Raw genomic sequence first — 16,678 nt, forward strand, 5'->3', positions numbered from 1 at the left:
AATCAGATTTTACAGTGTAGTCCTAGTATTTCCATTTAATTTAACGTAACTTTAGCTTGACATCAAGTGTTTTTAAAAAATAAACTAACCTCCTAAAGTTACAGCTTTTGAGCAACTTATTTGAACAGATTTTGGTGTTAAAGTTAACAAAACTAAAACTAGTCAACCACTATTTTGACAATATATGCATTGACATAACATAACAACGAATCCAATTAAACCAACAGCAAGTTTGTCGACTCATTTAAGCGTAACTTTAAAGTCAGACAGAAAAAGTTTTTAGTATCCCAGTGTATCGTTAGTTGCCATGACCCTGCAGGTGCAGCACCCTGGACTCACTGCAGCACTTGTTGCATCCTTTAGAGCTCAAACACATTTCAAATGTCACTTTACTGTGGCGGGAAATGAAACACAAAGTGAAAGCAACTTACAAGTTATGTAGTGATCGATCCTGATACGACAGACAACCGAGTGCTTCATCCTCTAGACCCCGTCGTCAAAAGTCCGCTGATGTGAACATTATACGGTTTCCGGTCACTGGTTTCAAATTAAAAGCATTGCTCTAGAATATTATTGTTAAGATAAATGGAGTTACAATGAAACAAGCAATATTTCTGAGCAGAAATGTTATAGAAATATATAGCCTCCTGAAAACGTTGTGTTATTATGATTTCTTTATTCTACATCCATTTCATTAATTTGGATGTAAGAAACATATCCCATGTTTTCCACAAAAAGAACTGCAACCTGTCCTTTACAGGTCTCCCAGGCGCCTGGTTGTCTCTCTTATGGCAGCCTGATCAAAGAAATTCAGGATGTTGGGACAGTCCACTTCTTTATGCAACTTGACATTGGATATAGGCTGATCATGCGGTCACACAGATTAAAATCTTTTCACTGTCACTTAAATGCTTTGTTTCCTGAAATGTGGAAAATGGCTGAAAATGTCCCACTGTCCCTCGCAAGGTGCATGGGTTCATATGTGTATTTTGAAAGGCTTAAAATTAACATAAAGGTTCAATTCCAGCCTCTGGCCCTTTGCTGTATGTTATTGCCTGTCTCTCCCCACTTCCCTGCCTATCTTCAGCTGCTCCTATCAAATAAAAAAAAACAATAAAAACCCAGAATATATCATAAATAAAAAACAACATCCATATGAAGAACAGAAACAATATATCTTGAAATATTCAACCACTTATCCTGCTTATTGCCAAAAACGTGTTTGCCGCTATTCCTGCCATTTTGAAGAAGACAGAAGATGTTCTCTGTTGGCCAAATCTCCTTGTGTGTTACATCACTTGAAATCCCAGGATGTCCTCTTCACAGGACATTAAGATTCAATTAGACTGCATACATGGTGTTTGAAATAAAGGCCTCAGTGTCATGTCCCCCACAGAGAATTGAAATGGATTGCTGGATCTTAGAAGGATATGAGCCCCTGTGTGCATAGAAAATGCCATATAAAAAACTAACCACACATGATGACTGCCTGATTCTGAGGAACAGCCAGGAATTATATTGCCATGGTAGCACACACAGAAACTAATAATTTATAAGAATTATTTGAAGATTATGGGAATTACGTTCTTATAGCTATTGTGATCAAATGCTGGTTAACCTGTGTAAGTGCTTGGCTCCAGAAAGTCCCAGACACACAGCATGTTGGCAGCAGTAGACTTAATCTGATTCCAAATTATGAGAACAGTAAAGCTTTTATATTACAGGTAACTGAGATGGCAGCAGATAGGTTCATTAGCTACATTGTTGGATTATCCATCGGATGTTTAACTGATTACAAGAGATTACTCTTTGAAATTCACCCACCTTGCAAGTATCCAGTCTAAATCTGATATTATCTGAGATTGGAGTGGTTGACATCATTCATAGGGGCCATGAGGAGGTGGAGTCTGACTATAAGTAAACACTGATTGATGAGAATGTTCCCCAGAAACTAAACATGCTACAGCCTGTGTTTCAACCATGATGAGGAGAAAGTGTTGGAACAGAGGCTTTATTTGCTTCTGTACTAAACCTTTCCTTTAAATTGTTTTTAACAAGTGTATGCTTTTTCCTAAACAAAAGGACAAGAAACCACCCATATGTTATTTATCACTGACCTCAAAAAGATTGGCTAAGGGCTTCCTTGGATTTGTACTGTATGCCATAAAAAGCCTTTAATAGACCTTTTGATGCTGAATGAATGCTGCCCTAAATGTTTGATTCTTATCTTTCTTTGCCAAACATTACCCAAACTACTGAATCCTATTTATGGGATGACATGTGGCTTTGTTAGCATACACAAGACTTAACTTTTGTGTATTAATCCCACAAATTACAACCACTAAAACCAGATATTTGCTCTTAAACCAGATTGTTTTAAAGAGAAAACTACTCAAAAGGAATAACGAAGCAGAAAACATCTGTTTGTGGCTTTGTTTTTCTGTTAGAATAGATTATTAAACACATCATCAAGCCCTCATCCTTTTTTTCTAAAAGCATCCCAAGATACTGTCATATAAAATTGATATATGCAATATTAGTAGGCCAGAAAACAGGTTTCTCTCCTAGTTCCACAGCTCTTCCTCTTGAACAACAGGTAATTCCCAGTGCCTCTTGCTGCACTCAGTTACTGAACGCATGACCTTGAAGCAGAATGAGCGGAAAATGCAGTATTAGCTCCGGTTATCAATTCAACATTGCAAAACAATGAGTCAAAGGACTGTCTTATGGCTATTGCTGATATAACCTCAGTGTGAAGTTGCCTTTTTTATCTCTATATTCTCTGATTGTTCTAGGAAATCACCAAAAACAAAACTTTATACAATTTCATGGTGGTTTACAAAAGTTATTCTCTGATTTGTACTTGGAACTTGATTTAACATTGACTTTACCTGTATACAACTGTTGTGTTTTGGCATACAGATTTATCACCTCCTGAGGTACGAAGAAGATAAGATTCAATTCAGAGAGCTACAAGAAGTAATTGCAATTAACTTTATGCCTTTTGTATATCATTATGAATTGCGTGGCTGCATGTGGTTGTAAAGGTGTCAACAGAAAATGAGTTATGTAGCCTAAATTTCTTTCAGTGAATGGAATGTTCCTTCCGGCAAGATCCTGTGGTCTCACATGCACTGTACAAACAGCTACTTGTGGGCCTGTCTGAACTCACACTGAAGGTATTTCCACTTACAGCCCAGTCCCTTCCAGTCACAAAATGATGTTAATATCTGTGTTTTTTTTGCAATGTGTTCCCTGTAATTTATTCACGCCCATCTCGCTATCTGCAGTGACAACATGAAGGTACAGCACTGCATGTGGATAGATTATTGTATGAACCTGCTGTCTGATAGCGTTGATTTAGTCTTTTGGGGAATGTAGCTACGACCTACCTGACATGATCATGGATTTAACTGAATCACATCAACCTCGTCTGTTATTTGTTTTCATGTTGTTCACAGCATGTGCTGACACAGTTTTCTCCACTTCATTGCGGCAGAAATGTATGCTTTTGTTTGTTTACCCTTGTACGTGTGTGTATTGGTGACTGAGTGGGACTTATTTTGCTGTTGTATACTATTATCCATTATATTTGCCTAAATAACATTATCCTCCTCCTTTTTTTATAATTATCTCTGAGGAAAAGGTTTCAAAGAGCAAAATTGTGAAGCAGTGGCACTACAGTGCTATAACTGTCTTTTTAATTTGATTTTGGTTAAAAAGACCATCTCCATGCACCCTGGGTTTTCTAAACACAGTGGTGTTTTATTAGATAAAAGATAGCTACAGGCATGCTTTTAAGAAGAAGCCTTTGACACTCAAAATGCTATAAAGAAAATAAATCAGGACTGAAAAATTATTACTGTACTGAAACTGTACTGTTGTTTTACTACATATCAGGCATCTTTTCTCAAAGTACCATCCCATCCCATAGATAAATAGCCATAGATAAAACCAGGCCCTTCTGGTTTGTCACATCATCTGGTAATAGTGTGGAGTGGAAGAACGCCTCTCACAGGCCAGACTAGGTTCACAGACCTGACCAGCTGTGAGAATGATCCCTTTCGGAGAAATTACAAGACTATTCAGAGAGAGTAGGTGGACACTATCCCACTTTCCTACCATAAAAAGCCTCTCCTTTCATTCCGTTCTCTTCCATCTGTAACTTGAGTAGTAAGAGCACCAGTGAGATGGGCGTGTGGCTGAAAACACCTGACAGGGAGCTACGAATGATCAAAGGTGATACAGTTACATGATGGAAAGAGTTGCTAGTTACATCTTACATAAGAGCTGTCTCATGATGGGTTATGCATCCATAAACGTCCCATTTCTGACATGTGTACATCTCTTAATCAAACACTGTGGTGAGGAGTATTTGCAGTGCTTTGAAGGTTTAATGCCTGTACTTGGTTTCTTTGACTCATTTATTTACATCCTGTTTCTATTGGCAAAACTGCAGAACGAATGACAGAAATATGGGAAGGGCTTCCTAATGTGTGTGTCTTGGTGTGTGTGCTTATGTCAGGAAGTCCTACAAAAGCCCGGGCAAGTTTGGAAACATCTGCATGCTGGCTGTAGCGGTTCCGCAATAATGGAATTCCATGTTAACATTGGTGTGACAGCTTCAGCCTGAGATTGTTTTTCACAGAATTCCCCATAGCTCTTGGAAAACAATGGGATATGTCACAGTTAGAACATATAAACAGTAAATGTACATCAACTGTTCCAGTCCATTACTCGTGGTGTGTATCAGTCAATACATCATGAAACATTTTCTCCTGTATTAGCAGTACTCAGGGACGTTCATGCTTAACGCTTGCATATGTATGTTGTAACTCACTCTCTTTGGTGTAAATAAGATGTGGACAAAAGGAATAAATCATGTTTCAAGGTGGTGGATTTGAAGGGTTATTTGCTCAAGGTGATTGAAGCAATGGATTGTATTTTTTTAAGGTTTACAGATAGCGCCCTCATGTGGCAAGATTTGACTATTACACCATGAATATCGAGAACGATGACTTACAGTGCAGGAAATCTTGGCTAAAATGAACCATTACATATTATCAATCATACAGTTCAGTTTTAATAAAAGAGAATCTTAAAAACCAAAGATATTTATAAATTGGGTAAAACACAGGCAGCATTTGAGTTACAATAAATCAATATTTCAACCTGAGAAATTTAAATGAGAGGTATTAGTCCGATCCCCTTTCATTTCCATCCAGCTAATAAAGCCATCAGAAAACCAGCAACTCAGCAGAATTAGAGGTGTCGTCTCGGTATATCAAGTCCTCCAATTACACTGTTAGTCGTGTTAAAGCGCTATCAGATTTTAGTGGATTTTGGCATGGGAATGATTTCAATATCTTCTGGCTCTTCATTTGAACAAATCCAAACACACCTCAAAGTATGGTGTGAGTGAAGCAAATAAGGGGTATGAACTCTGTCAATGTCCTACATGCTACCACTCACTCTTTTGAGGGTATGGAATGTGGTGTGGGTGATGTTTCTGCAGAACTGCTCTGGCTGTGTGAGGACGAGTAATCGCTGGTCTGTCCAGGAGTTTGGACATCTGAGGAGTTTGAAAATGCTTGTTGCCAGATTGTACACTGGATATGTCCATCTCTGCACTGAAAGAGAGAGAACATTTCTTTAGTACCACCTTATATGAACAATGATGCTGTATAAGGTTAATTCAAACTGTTGCACAGTGCTAGTTAACAGCTAGTCACAATTAAATGAAGAATTGAATCCTAAAATACACATGGATATGTTTTTTCAAACATTCAATTTAAGTTAAATTGAGTTTTTTTTTGTACCTGGTCAACTGCTGAACCCTCTTGAGTGTCGGGTCTGTTTCTCCTGCGGTTGTACTTGCCCTAGGAGAGCGCCCTACTTTGCTGGAATCTGGTAAATGTTCTAAATTTGTCCGGTTGAGTAGAAGCCTACGTGCACGAATCCCTAGTGGCTTGCGATTACCAGTAGCTGCTGTGGCACTGAAAGGGGGAGAAGGGGACAGCGAGGTGTCGGGGGACAGGGACAGTCGAGCAATGTTGGGGGATAAGGCTTCTCTGTGATGCAGATCTGAAAACAAAAAAAATATTACAGTTTTGTAGCTGCCATTACTGTTCGTAATCTACTGGTATATCATTTGATATGTCTTTATTTTCAACTCAGATGTAATTGTGGGTAGATGATCATCTTAGTCATTATAAAAGCAACAACAAGCATCAATTAATGAGTATTCACCTATGGAGAGAGACTGGAAAGAAGAACCTGATGAGGCAATATCTAGGCTGCCACAATGCTTCTCCTCTCCATGCTCTTCATCACTTCTGTCACTCTTTATACTCCCAAAGGTTTCTTCTTCATCATCATCATCATCATCATCATCATCATCATCATCACTATCACTATCCCGAATAGCCAGGACCTGAGGTAATCTTTCTGCCTCTATGGACTGGAGACGCCTGAAAAACAATGCAGAAAGATACTTAGTTTCATCTGCTTGAGTTTTGGTTGAGAAAGCCAGGTTGACAGCTGAAGTGAGCAACAAAGTAGAAGACTTTTAACTCCAACTATCTGAGTCCTCATTAATTACATGGTCGGTCATCACAAGCCAATATAGCGTTTAGCGTGTGTGTTTCCAGCTTAAGAAAACTGGAGTGAGGTGTGCAAGTAGTTAGTACCTGCTGTGCTGCTCCCTCCATGCTCTAAGCTCAGCAAACACATCACCGCGTTCCTTTACATCAGGTTCCTCAAGGTCGTACGTGTGTTCTGGTACATGGATGAGCAGGTCATTGGGGATGAAAGTAGATCTGGTGGGTGCTGTCTATGAGATGGAAGAGAGGGAGAATGTGCGTGAGGGATAGGAGCTAGGAAACATAACAGGATGGAGGCCTAAGAGCTGAGAACATCAATTATGAATAGATGGTAGAGCAGTGGTCAGACAGAGGTAGACAGCAAACATAAGAGGAACAGACAGGAGGGAAAGGTAAGAGGGACAGAGACACCAAGCCCATAAAGCTAATTGTTCCTCTCAGTCGACACTAAATGCACTACAGCATGCAAGAAATGATAGATTGGGGTGGATTTTGATATCTGATTAACAGTTCTGTTTTTTCCAAGAAGAAGATGTTTTCTTCACTGAACTGAAGGAATTCTGTGCTTTCTTCTTCCAACACACACTACTTACCCTCAACTTTTCTCGCATTGCTCGAATAGACTGGACTGGGTTTCCACAGAACAGGATCTTGCCGGCTCCTTCAAGAATCAACAGTATATTGAGTATTTCAGTAAATCAAACTATTTTCTGACACAAACAAGTCCTCTTGGTGGCACTGTGGAGTAACAATTGCTGTTGACAGGGCGATGCTACCGGTGCTAAAACTACATACAATGTAGAGGTGGAAATGGCTCTCATGGGTCAGTAGTTTTGCCTAATTTTGAAGTTAAAACAATGTTGGTAGATGTAGGAGGGCTCACAGTAAAAACATCAGTGTAAAAACAGCCACTGGAGTGCCTAACCCTGTGTCAGGATGCTGGTTTCTGCTTCAACTGTTGCTAGATCTGAGTCTGCAGAAGCAGGTCTGGATCCAGAAGGGGAGCAAATTCCTGGCCTGGTCGCTGACATGGGTCTGGAGCCAGTGCGGGGTCTGGTGCCTGACAAATGTGAGTGAGTGGCCTGTTAAATACGCATCTGTAATTAACTGGTCAGCATTAAATGACTCGAAACAACATACACATACACACAGCGTCTTCAGTAGCTGCCTGAGAGGAGTTGAAGTCTCTGATGGTGTTTTGGAGAAAGGCCCGGTGTTCTCCCATGGTGCTGCTGCAGCTATGCTCGTCCTCCTCCACCCTTAAATCGTCTAGGTAACGCAGCTGAGGGACCAACTCCCTCACTGCAGCCCGATAACTATAGTCTGCCGTCTGAATAGAAGGGAGGAAGAATAGGAAAGAGTGGAAGGAGTGTGATATTAGTTAGAAAGTGTAACTTTAAGGACCAGTGTGTAGGATTTAGTGGCATCTAGCGGTGAAGGTTCAGACTGCAAACAACTGAATACCTTAGCATTGCAAGTGTGTGAGAAAAACTATGGTGGCAACAAATTTGGGGAAATGCAAACAGCCCTATCTAGAGCCAATGTTGTTGTTTCATAATGTATTGAATGTGTAGGACCCCTTCAGAAATGAGATGCTGCATCTCAAGGGGGTGTCCTTTCAATAAATTAATTAATTCAAATAAATAAATTCATTCAAATGCAGAACTGTACTGAACTTGTGCCAGATTCAGGAACCTTTGAACTGTCAAACCAAATATAAAACAGACCTTTGTTGAGGTCTGTAACACTCAATTGTAAGGCAAGAGCATCTCTGCAGCACTACAGTACTTCATTCATTATAATGCTGTTTTGTCACACGTTACCTACACATTCTATTTAAAAAAAAAATGCAGCTTCTGTGATTTGGACATAGCACTTTCGATAGTACTTTCGATACCATATTGCAATTTCGATAATATTTCGATTAATTGTTCAGCCCAACTCCAAAAAATGGCACTGTTACCCTTCTAATCTAAATGATTTTTCATTACAGCTACAGAGTCCTGGTGAATTACTGAGCTACTGAGCGATCAAATTAGAGCTCGGCACTCCTGCCCTTCACCAAACCACACAGATGCAATGAATGAAAAAGAGAGTGAAAGGCTGGCAGGGAGGAAATGAAAGAGAAAAGAGGAGGAGAATGAGGGCTGGGTGAGAGGAAGTGAGCGGATGTGTGTGTGTGATGAGAAGAGAGAGCAAGAAGAGTGATAGTTTGGCAAGGGAGCAAACCCAAGAACCCCTCAGTCACTACAAAGCACAGGCCTAATGCATATTCAGCTCAGCATCTCCCCTCATTGCCCTAGTTTCCTAATTAATGCTCTGCTGGTGGGTGTAAATAAACACATTCACAGTGGCCCAAAAAACTCACAGCACACGGTGTCTCGAATCAGCAGAAGGTGGAAATGCAGCTTCTACCCTGTACATCCAGCTAAACTCAATATCAGTGAATATGCGCATGGTAAGCTGCCATGTGCACCAGCCATTTACATCAAAAATAAAAATGTTGGCCAGTTTTCAAAGAGATCAAATAGCACTGTAATCTAATAATAAAACATTATGTCTGTGTCGTGATGTCTCCACAGAAGAGTGTGCCAGTTATGTGGCTGTTATGTTTGATTATTTTGATGCCTCCTGCTCTCCTTGTATCCTATCTGGTGTGTTGAAGACCCAGATACAGAGCGGTGAGATCACACAGATACTTTCATGTCTCAGCATATGCTAATTACATTTCGGTCATTATCGGACAATGGGATGAAAGCCTGCTAGCACAGGAGAGAAAACTAACTGAATGATACCTACATCATAACCACAAGTTGCATTTGCAATTTGGCTTTTACAACTGAATATACGCAACAGTTTCGTTTTTTGGACAGGAACTTCTTGCTCAAGCTTTTATTCAGCTCCACCCGTCTGTTTTTTTATGTCTTTAGTCAGATTTCTGGATATCTTGTTCTTAAAGGTCCAGTGGGTAACATTTAGGAGGATCTGGCAGAAATGGAATATGATATCCATAACTATGCTTTCATTAGTGTATCACTTGAAAATAAGAATAGTTTTTTTTTTTCGTTTCCTTAGAATGGGCTTTTATATCTACAGATGCTACAGGTCACCTTCCACGAAGACCGCCATGTTGAAATGCCATGTTTCCCAGAACAAACAAACCACAAACACTGCTTCTAGGGCTGTTTGTGTTTTTCAAACGTTTTGCAACCACTGTAGTTTCTCTTTCGCATTTAGAAGGGAAGGATGATGCACCATTAGATGCCACTAAATCCTACACACTGGTCCTTTAAGTACAGTACAGGCAGATACATAACTTTTGTAGCTAATATTGGTTCTCCCTGATGTCTCCAATTCCACTACACTCCCTTTGGAACAAAGCTTATTTGTTGAATATCTGTGTCTGCTGAATCACAAAGGACAAACAAGGAGCCTGACAAGGACAGGCAGGTTGGTCTGGTGAAGAAAAAGCCAGCATTTGGTTCTATGTTACCTTGTTCAATTGGCATCTTCTTTTCCACGTAGCGACAAATGTATATTATTTATAAACATATATAAACAACTTTAGCAGAACATTACCCTACCTGAGTGGCAGTGGGGTTTGGGCGCACACACACAGGGTTTCCCACCAGGGTGAGTCTCTGGAGTTTGCCACACAACCCCAGATACTGAACCTGGACTAGGTCATCCACATCGTTATCTTCCAGATCTAACAGTTGCAGGTTCTCCAGCATGACAACCTGACTCAGGTCGGACACAAAGTTATAGGCCATGTACAATTCCTGAAACAGAGAGGGTGTACATACAACGTAGTAGAGATTGGTAGCAGGGGGCAAAAAACATGTGATTGGACAAATTAGACAATATAATATTATAATATAATATAAAAACATACATATAGACATACAAACTGTAGTGAAAGGTGTAAATGTTTGAAATGTGTACAATATATTTTCTGGGAACTGCTTATGGAAAACATTGGCGCAGTCGTGCATCTCATGCGGGCGCTGTGGCAACTCTAACTTGAAGTAAAAAGCATGACATTCTGTGACGAATACGTGGTGCAAATGTGTTTACTGTGTCTATGGCTTTAAGAAAGCATAGCCCTTTTTATCCTCAAAACAGTTGAACTGTTGAACTTTGTCTCTCCACGGAGCAAACTATAACCTATAAACTCTACCTTGAGGGAGGAGAAATTAGAAATGCCTTCTAGGTCTTGTAGGGAGCAGCGGGACATCCACAGCACCTGCAGGTGGGAGAGGGTTGTTCCCAGGTCTCTAAGAAGACAAAATCACACAAAAACGTGATTTAGAGGCACTGAAGGGGAGTTACACAACACTGTGAATCATGGGAAAGGCTATCTAGTCCCTTGGCCACTGAAGCAAGCTCTTTTCTTTTCCCCCATATGCAGGCCAGTCCTCTGCTGCGCACTTGTCTCTACAGCACACCCCTGCTCTGACCCTTCCAGCAGAGTCTCAGTCAGTGTATCTACAACCCTGTAACACCCTCTCCAGAACAGCTCCCACAGCCCAGAGCAGGAAATGCTATCAGAGGCAGTGCACGTCCGGCTGGCTCTGCTCTGCTACTCTCTGGGTGGAGCAGACAGCTCCCTATCTTTCTGTTTGTACTCTCTTATCCCTCAGCAGTCTCTTGGGTAACAATTCTCCACCTGTCCTGTTACAAGGACAATTTATGGTGTGTGTGTGTGTGTCTCATCCTGGAGGTTTATTGGTTTTCGTCTATCCGATTTTGATGACACAGCTGTGGCTGCAATCAAACTGGTAGGACAATCCAGGAGAAACTGCACATATTTCCTGTCTTTTTTTCCGCGACTATTCGAGTGGACAAATCTGAAAGCTGATATTCCACAAACCCCACTGTGTCCTTTTGTGAGACAGGTGGGTGAACCTGTTCTCCATGTGTATCTATCTCTAAGGCTGTACTGAACACCACATCTGTCGGTGTCTGGTTTGCAAGCAGCAACATGCATCTTCCATACAGAAACACTGTATTACAAGTCCCTCTTGGAAAACCTTGGCAGAAGCAGAGCAGAGCCTTACACCTGCACTGCAACCATGCTACATTTTTTTCCCATCATAGTACACGTGCTTGTGACTTCTGAACTGCTATTCCGCTTCAAAGCACTGTCTTTTTACGGCTTCAAGGGCCTCACACTAAAGAGTGTCTTCTAGCACACATATGACTAGTGTGAAAAGCAATCCCCACCAACACTGATCTAGGTCCAATTACAACCTGGACCTGCTGGCTTTGTTTCTAAACATAAGCTAAATATGAATCTGCTCATACAGTGACAAGAAGTTTACACCAGTAGCAAACATTCAGTTTCGTTTAAGATTGTACTTAATTTCGGGTTATGCAGCTTCTTGAGAAATCTGTAGTATTCCAGTAAGAGTGTGTGTGTTGTCCTAGCAACATGTTGCAAACCAGGAAGACAACAAGAGGATAGTATTTGTGTTATCTAACTTCATGCTTACCTTATTGACACAATTGTACTGTTGTTCATTCTGAGCACCGCCAACCTGGGCAAGTAGGCACCTACAAGATGATCAGATAAACAAAGCCATATCTCTTACTTTCATATAACAGTGAGGTGATTATTTATTGTGTTTTAAACTAGCCTCCTGGTTCGGTTCCAAATTTACCTCATTGGGTGTTCCACGTAAATTAGCTAAAAGGAAGAGTACCTACATTGGCAGGGCGGGCATGACTCACATGCTCACATGCTGACATGCTCTGTCATGTCTGCACTTGTTGGGAAATCTAGGTTTTTCTGAGGACAAAGGTGAGCATAATGAAGATGATCTTCCACCATCATCGGCTCAGTCATCTTGCACCGAGGTTGGCACACCTGACAGACAATCTGTTGCATGCGTCATAGCAATGTCTTTAAATGTCTCTTATCTACTTTGCGATTGTCTATGAGGTCATTAGAAGCATTATCTGTTATGAATCATCACTGCACACAGTATAAAAAAGGGTTAGGGCTAGTTGTTTAAATATGAATTTAAAGGGAGTTACTGAATATGTGGTCATGTTCGCATAAGGAACAATAGATATAAACCAATACAAGCAAAGAACAGAGAGCTCTAATCAGTACTCATAAACTGTGTGTCCTTGCAATGTGGGTTCAAATAGTAAGCTATGAATTACATGTGTAAATGCCTTGAGTTACTGTATAGCTTACCAAAGTTACCCAGTGTGTTTTCTTGAGTGTTTACGCAGATCTCCAGCGAGGTCACGTTAGTGAGATCCTGAGTTCCACACAGCAATTCCTGTGAGAAACAGAAATGAACAGGACACCAGCTGACCTGTACTGGCATACTGAACTGGTCTTTACACAACCTAGTTTCATCATTCATTACACCTCAGACATGAACCTTGTGATGTAAAATAATACTGCCTGCCCATCTCCCCTCCCTTGAAACACCAATCCCTTGATACTCTTCATAGAAATGTTATTCAGGAATAGGGGAGGGCATTAACAGAATAATAATACACATCGCAATACACAAATAATAATACAGGCAGGGTGCATACATTACATCAGTGGTTCCCAACCTGGGACCCCCTCTAGGGTTGGCCAAAGCTTCACAGGGGATCACAAATATACACAGTAGGCCTGTATCTCAACATTTGGTTCGCTTCTGTGAAGAAACCTAAATGTAAAAGTATATTGTTAAGTAAATTGTCTAATAGAACAATGGCCAAGCGTCAGGGACAAGAAAACATACATAATATATACAGAGAATTGTTCCCAAAGCAAGAAATAATCTGCTTTTACACTTGCAGTTACTGGGTACACTATCTGGGTTTATTGTATTGTAATTTCTTGTTGTTTATTGTATTTACTAAATGACAGAAAAGGGCTCCCTTAAGGAACATGGTTGGGAACCACTGCAATAGATGTTAAATCTGATCTCCATGTTGACATGTTGCCCCTTAACCCCAGTGTCTCAACCACTGCGGTAAATAAAATGAACAGAAATCTCAGATAATAGAGGTTCACTTGAGGCACAAATCAGATAAAGACCAAGGGAGAACAAGGTGCATCAGTGGGATGAACACTGACTGTATCCTTAGGGACCCATGCAAACTCACCAGCTTCTTTGGAGTGAGGTAAAAGGCCATTACCGTTTCGAAGTCATCACAGTGTTTCTTGGCAGGAGTTGGGTTGATGTCTGATCCACTCAACTCGGTCACTAGGACCCGTGCCGTACCAGGCCGGACCTCCTGGGACACGGACCCATGACAGCAGCTCATCTTTCACGGCTACCTGAAATGACCAATATGAAAGCGTCTTCACAAGGAGAACATGCAAACTTTAACGTTATATATCTTACGAGTAGTTGACGCTTTAACGTTGCACTAATGCGTGAGGCACATTAATTAATATCCCACTAATTCCAGCGACATGTTCTTTATACTTGAATGCAGTATTGTTAGTTTTTCTTACGTAAAAAAGACCTGGCGTACTTTACAGACTCAGCACTTCGCCTCCAAGCAAACGTTTGCTTGACAACCAAGCAGACGACTTCCTGGATACGGCACAGAGGGAGAGCTGCAGTGGCTCCCTGGGATGGTGCACTGTGTCTACTGTCAGTGGTAACAGCTCATTAGTTACACTTCTTGGGGTTTAACGTTATATTGTTACTGATATCGATGCCTAAACATCTGTTTCTGTTACCATAACCGTAACCCACCATCGCTGGTTTGGTGGTGCTGCCTTCAAACGCTCAGTGAAAGCTCTGCCTTTGGAAATGTGGGCTTTCAAACACAAAGTATTCCAAACAATAACACTAAACAATATTTTTCTTGACCTGACTTGACTTGGCTGTTGCTGTAAATGACATACCATGTTACCCAGAACTACTTTTGAATAATAGTGACAATTATTATTATTTTTTTTTTTAATGAAGGAAAACAAATACTATATCTAGTTTCTTAATGGTCCAGTGTTTAACATGTAGGACAATCTATTGGCATAAATTAAATATAATATCCATAGGTATGTTTTCATTAGTGTATAATAATCGGAAAATAAGAAGTTTTTGTTACCTTAGAATGAGCCATTATTATCTAGGGAGGGAGCAGGTCCTCTTCCGCAGAGGCTGCCATGTTGAATAATAATAGTAATAATAACTATATAACTGCTTTTCAAGCCCTGGCTATCATGGAGGAGGCTGAGGCCATGCCCTTGATAATATAATATGAGGAGTTTACAAGATAACATATTACAAATGTTGGGCTTTTTATGCTGATTCTGATTTATTTTACTTAAAAATTTACTGTTTTATGGATAAATACATTTCATAAATAAATAAATAAATAGATTAAAATGGATGTAGTATTATAGTAAAAGGCCATTTTAAAACAACAATTATACTATAGCGAGATTCAAATTTAGCCAAAATCTGTTTTAAGTTAAATTTAAAGTTAAACAAATACATAAAATATGACTGTGATTGTGTTTCCTGCTCAAAGAATGTTAGAAAGTTTTGTTGGTGGTTAGTTTGAATTTAGACACACAACCTTAGTATTTTGTAAATCCTGGTTGCTGGTCCTGTAAGCCTAAAAATAAAACGCTTTAATCACTACATTAAAAACGTTTGCAAGGGATTCCTCGTCTGTCACATTTCCGTGACTCACTTGGATTGAGTAGTAAATAACGTTTGCGGGGGACGGCGGCGGCGGGTGGGAGCTTCAGCTGGCGAAGTCGCCACATTTCCGACAGCAAGTGAATGCAGCAGTAACATGCTTGGTGACCGGGGCGGTCCTATGTTTGATAGAGCTGGGCGTGGGCTCTCTACACTTCTCATCCCCTCTACTCTCTGTGGAAGCACATTGTTCAACGCGGGCTCGTTTTTACCCTAGAACCAATGAATGCCCTGGTGCATTTTAGCTACTGAAAATTAAAACACTTCTTCTCGGACAGCACAAGGTGCAGATATCTGGAGACGGCGGGAAGCAGACCAAGAACATTTTGTTTCCTCCTGATTACAGCTGAGAGGTAAGAGAGTTGAAAGGTTTTTTTTTTTTTTTTCTCCTCTCTTCTTCTCCGGTAGACGAAAACGTCGCTCTTGTCGCTAATTAGACCCCTGCTTGTTGTAAGTATGCGGTGCACATTCCTGTGTCCGAAATATGTCTGACTGACTGTGTTTTTTTTGTCTAATGATACCGCTTTTGAAACGCTTTCCATGTTTTGGCCACCGCTCGAGATTGCGGTCCACAGTGAAAACATGTTAGCTAGCTATCATAACGTTTTAATTCACGCCCGGCGAGCTTTATCTGTCGAGCTCATCAACTCATGCTTGCTTTGTAGTCCTGACTACACGTATGAAGAATTACACAGGCCATATGTAAAGGATTTTGCTTCTTTTTTTTTTTTACAAAAACAAAAAACAATTATGTTTTGATAAACAGTCTGCCTTTCAGTGTCGGGTGTTGTAACTTGGTTATGGAGGAATAACATTAGACCGCCGTGGGTTTCCCCCCCTTCTCTCGTCTCATTTTGAAAAAGAAACCGATGAAAATGAACATAGCTATAGCGGGGAATGTACTTTCTGTGGCCTGTATTTCTGTGTAATGTTCAGACAGCGTTGAGTATGAGGGTTTGCTTGCTGCCGCCGCCGATAGTGGCCACACAGACAAGTAGGGTGACGCCCCGTCACACTGAGTAAAAACTGAATGTATCACTGCGGAAGTTAGATTCCATTACAAGGCATTCAGAAAGCTGACTTGGAATAATTTCTACTCTGGAAGCTGTCTGTCGAAACTGTTTTACGAAGTTTTTAAAGGAGGGAGGAGGGGGGAGAGATGACAAAAGACAGCACTGGTGTTTTAACTCAAATTATGGTCTGTTTAGACAAGAGGAGAAACAAATGTACCCATCCCCAAGCTGACACCCTCGTTAGAAGTCATTGTAATTCACCATGCGAAAGTCAGGCATTTAAGTGGACATCACTTTTGTGTTTATTTCATCTTATGTAGCACAACATCACTGTTGCTGCAAAGCATCACATGTAACAAGTCAACCACATAGTCCCCCCCCCCCCCCC

At 40.6% G+C, this 16,678-nt stretch overlaps 1 protein-coding gene across 1 annotated transcript; it reads right to left on the bottom strand.

The window, feature by feature from the left end:
- Positions 1-5,058: 5,058 nt before the first annotated feature.
- lrrc56 (leucine rich repeat containing 56) lies at positions 5,059-14,317 on the bottom strand. Its single transcript, XM_035664389.1, has 13 exons — positions 14,077-14,317; positions 13,722-13,896; positions 12,808-12,895; positions 12,098-12,158; positions 10,783-10,879; positions 10,187-10,384; positions 7,749-7,932; positions 7,528-7,662; positions 7,196-7,263; positions 6,690-6,832; positions 6,250-6,470; positions 5,820-6,084; positions 5,059-5,630 (listed from the first exon to the last, which is right to left on the bottom strand). The coding sequence occupies exons 2-13, from the start codon at positions 13,881-13,883 to the stop codon at positions 5,462-5,464; spliced, it is 1,791 nt and encodes a 596-aa protein (XP_035520282.1). The 5' UTR covers positions 13,884-13,896; positions 14,077-14,317; the 3' UTR covers positions 5,059-5,461.
- Between the last annotated feature and the right edge of the window lie 2,361 nt (positions 14,318-16,678).

The sequence above is a fragment of the Morone saxatilis genome, unplaced genomic scaffold (assembly GCF_004916995.1).
Source record: "Morone saxatilis isolate NCDOM2014 unplaced genomic scaffold, NCSU_SB_2.0 Contig2, whole genome shotgun sequence".
Lineage (NCBI taxonomy): Eukaryota > Metazoa > Chordata > Actinopteri > Moronidae > Morone > Morone saxatilis.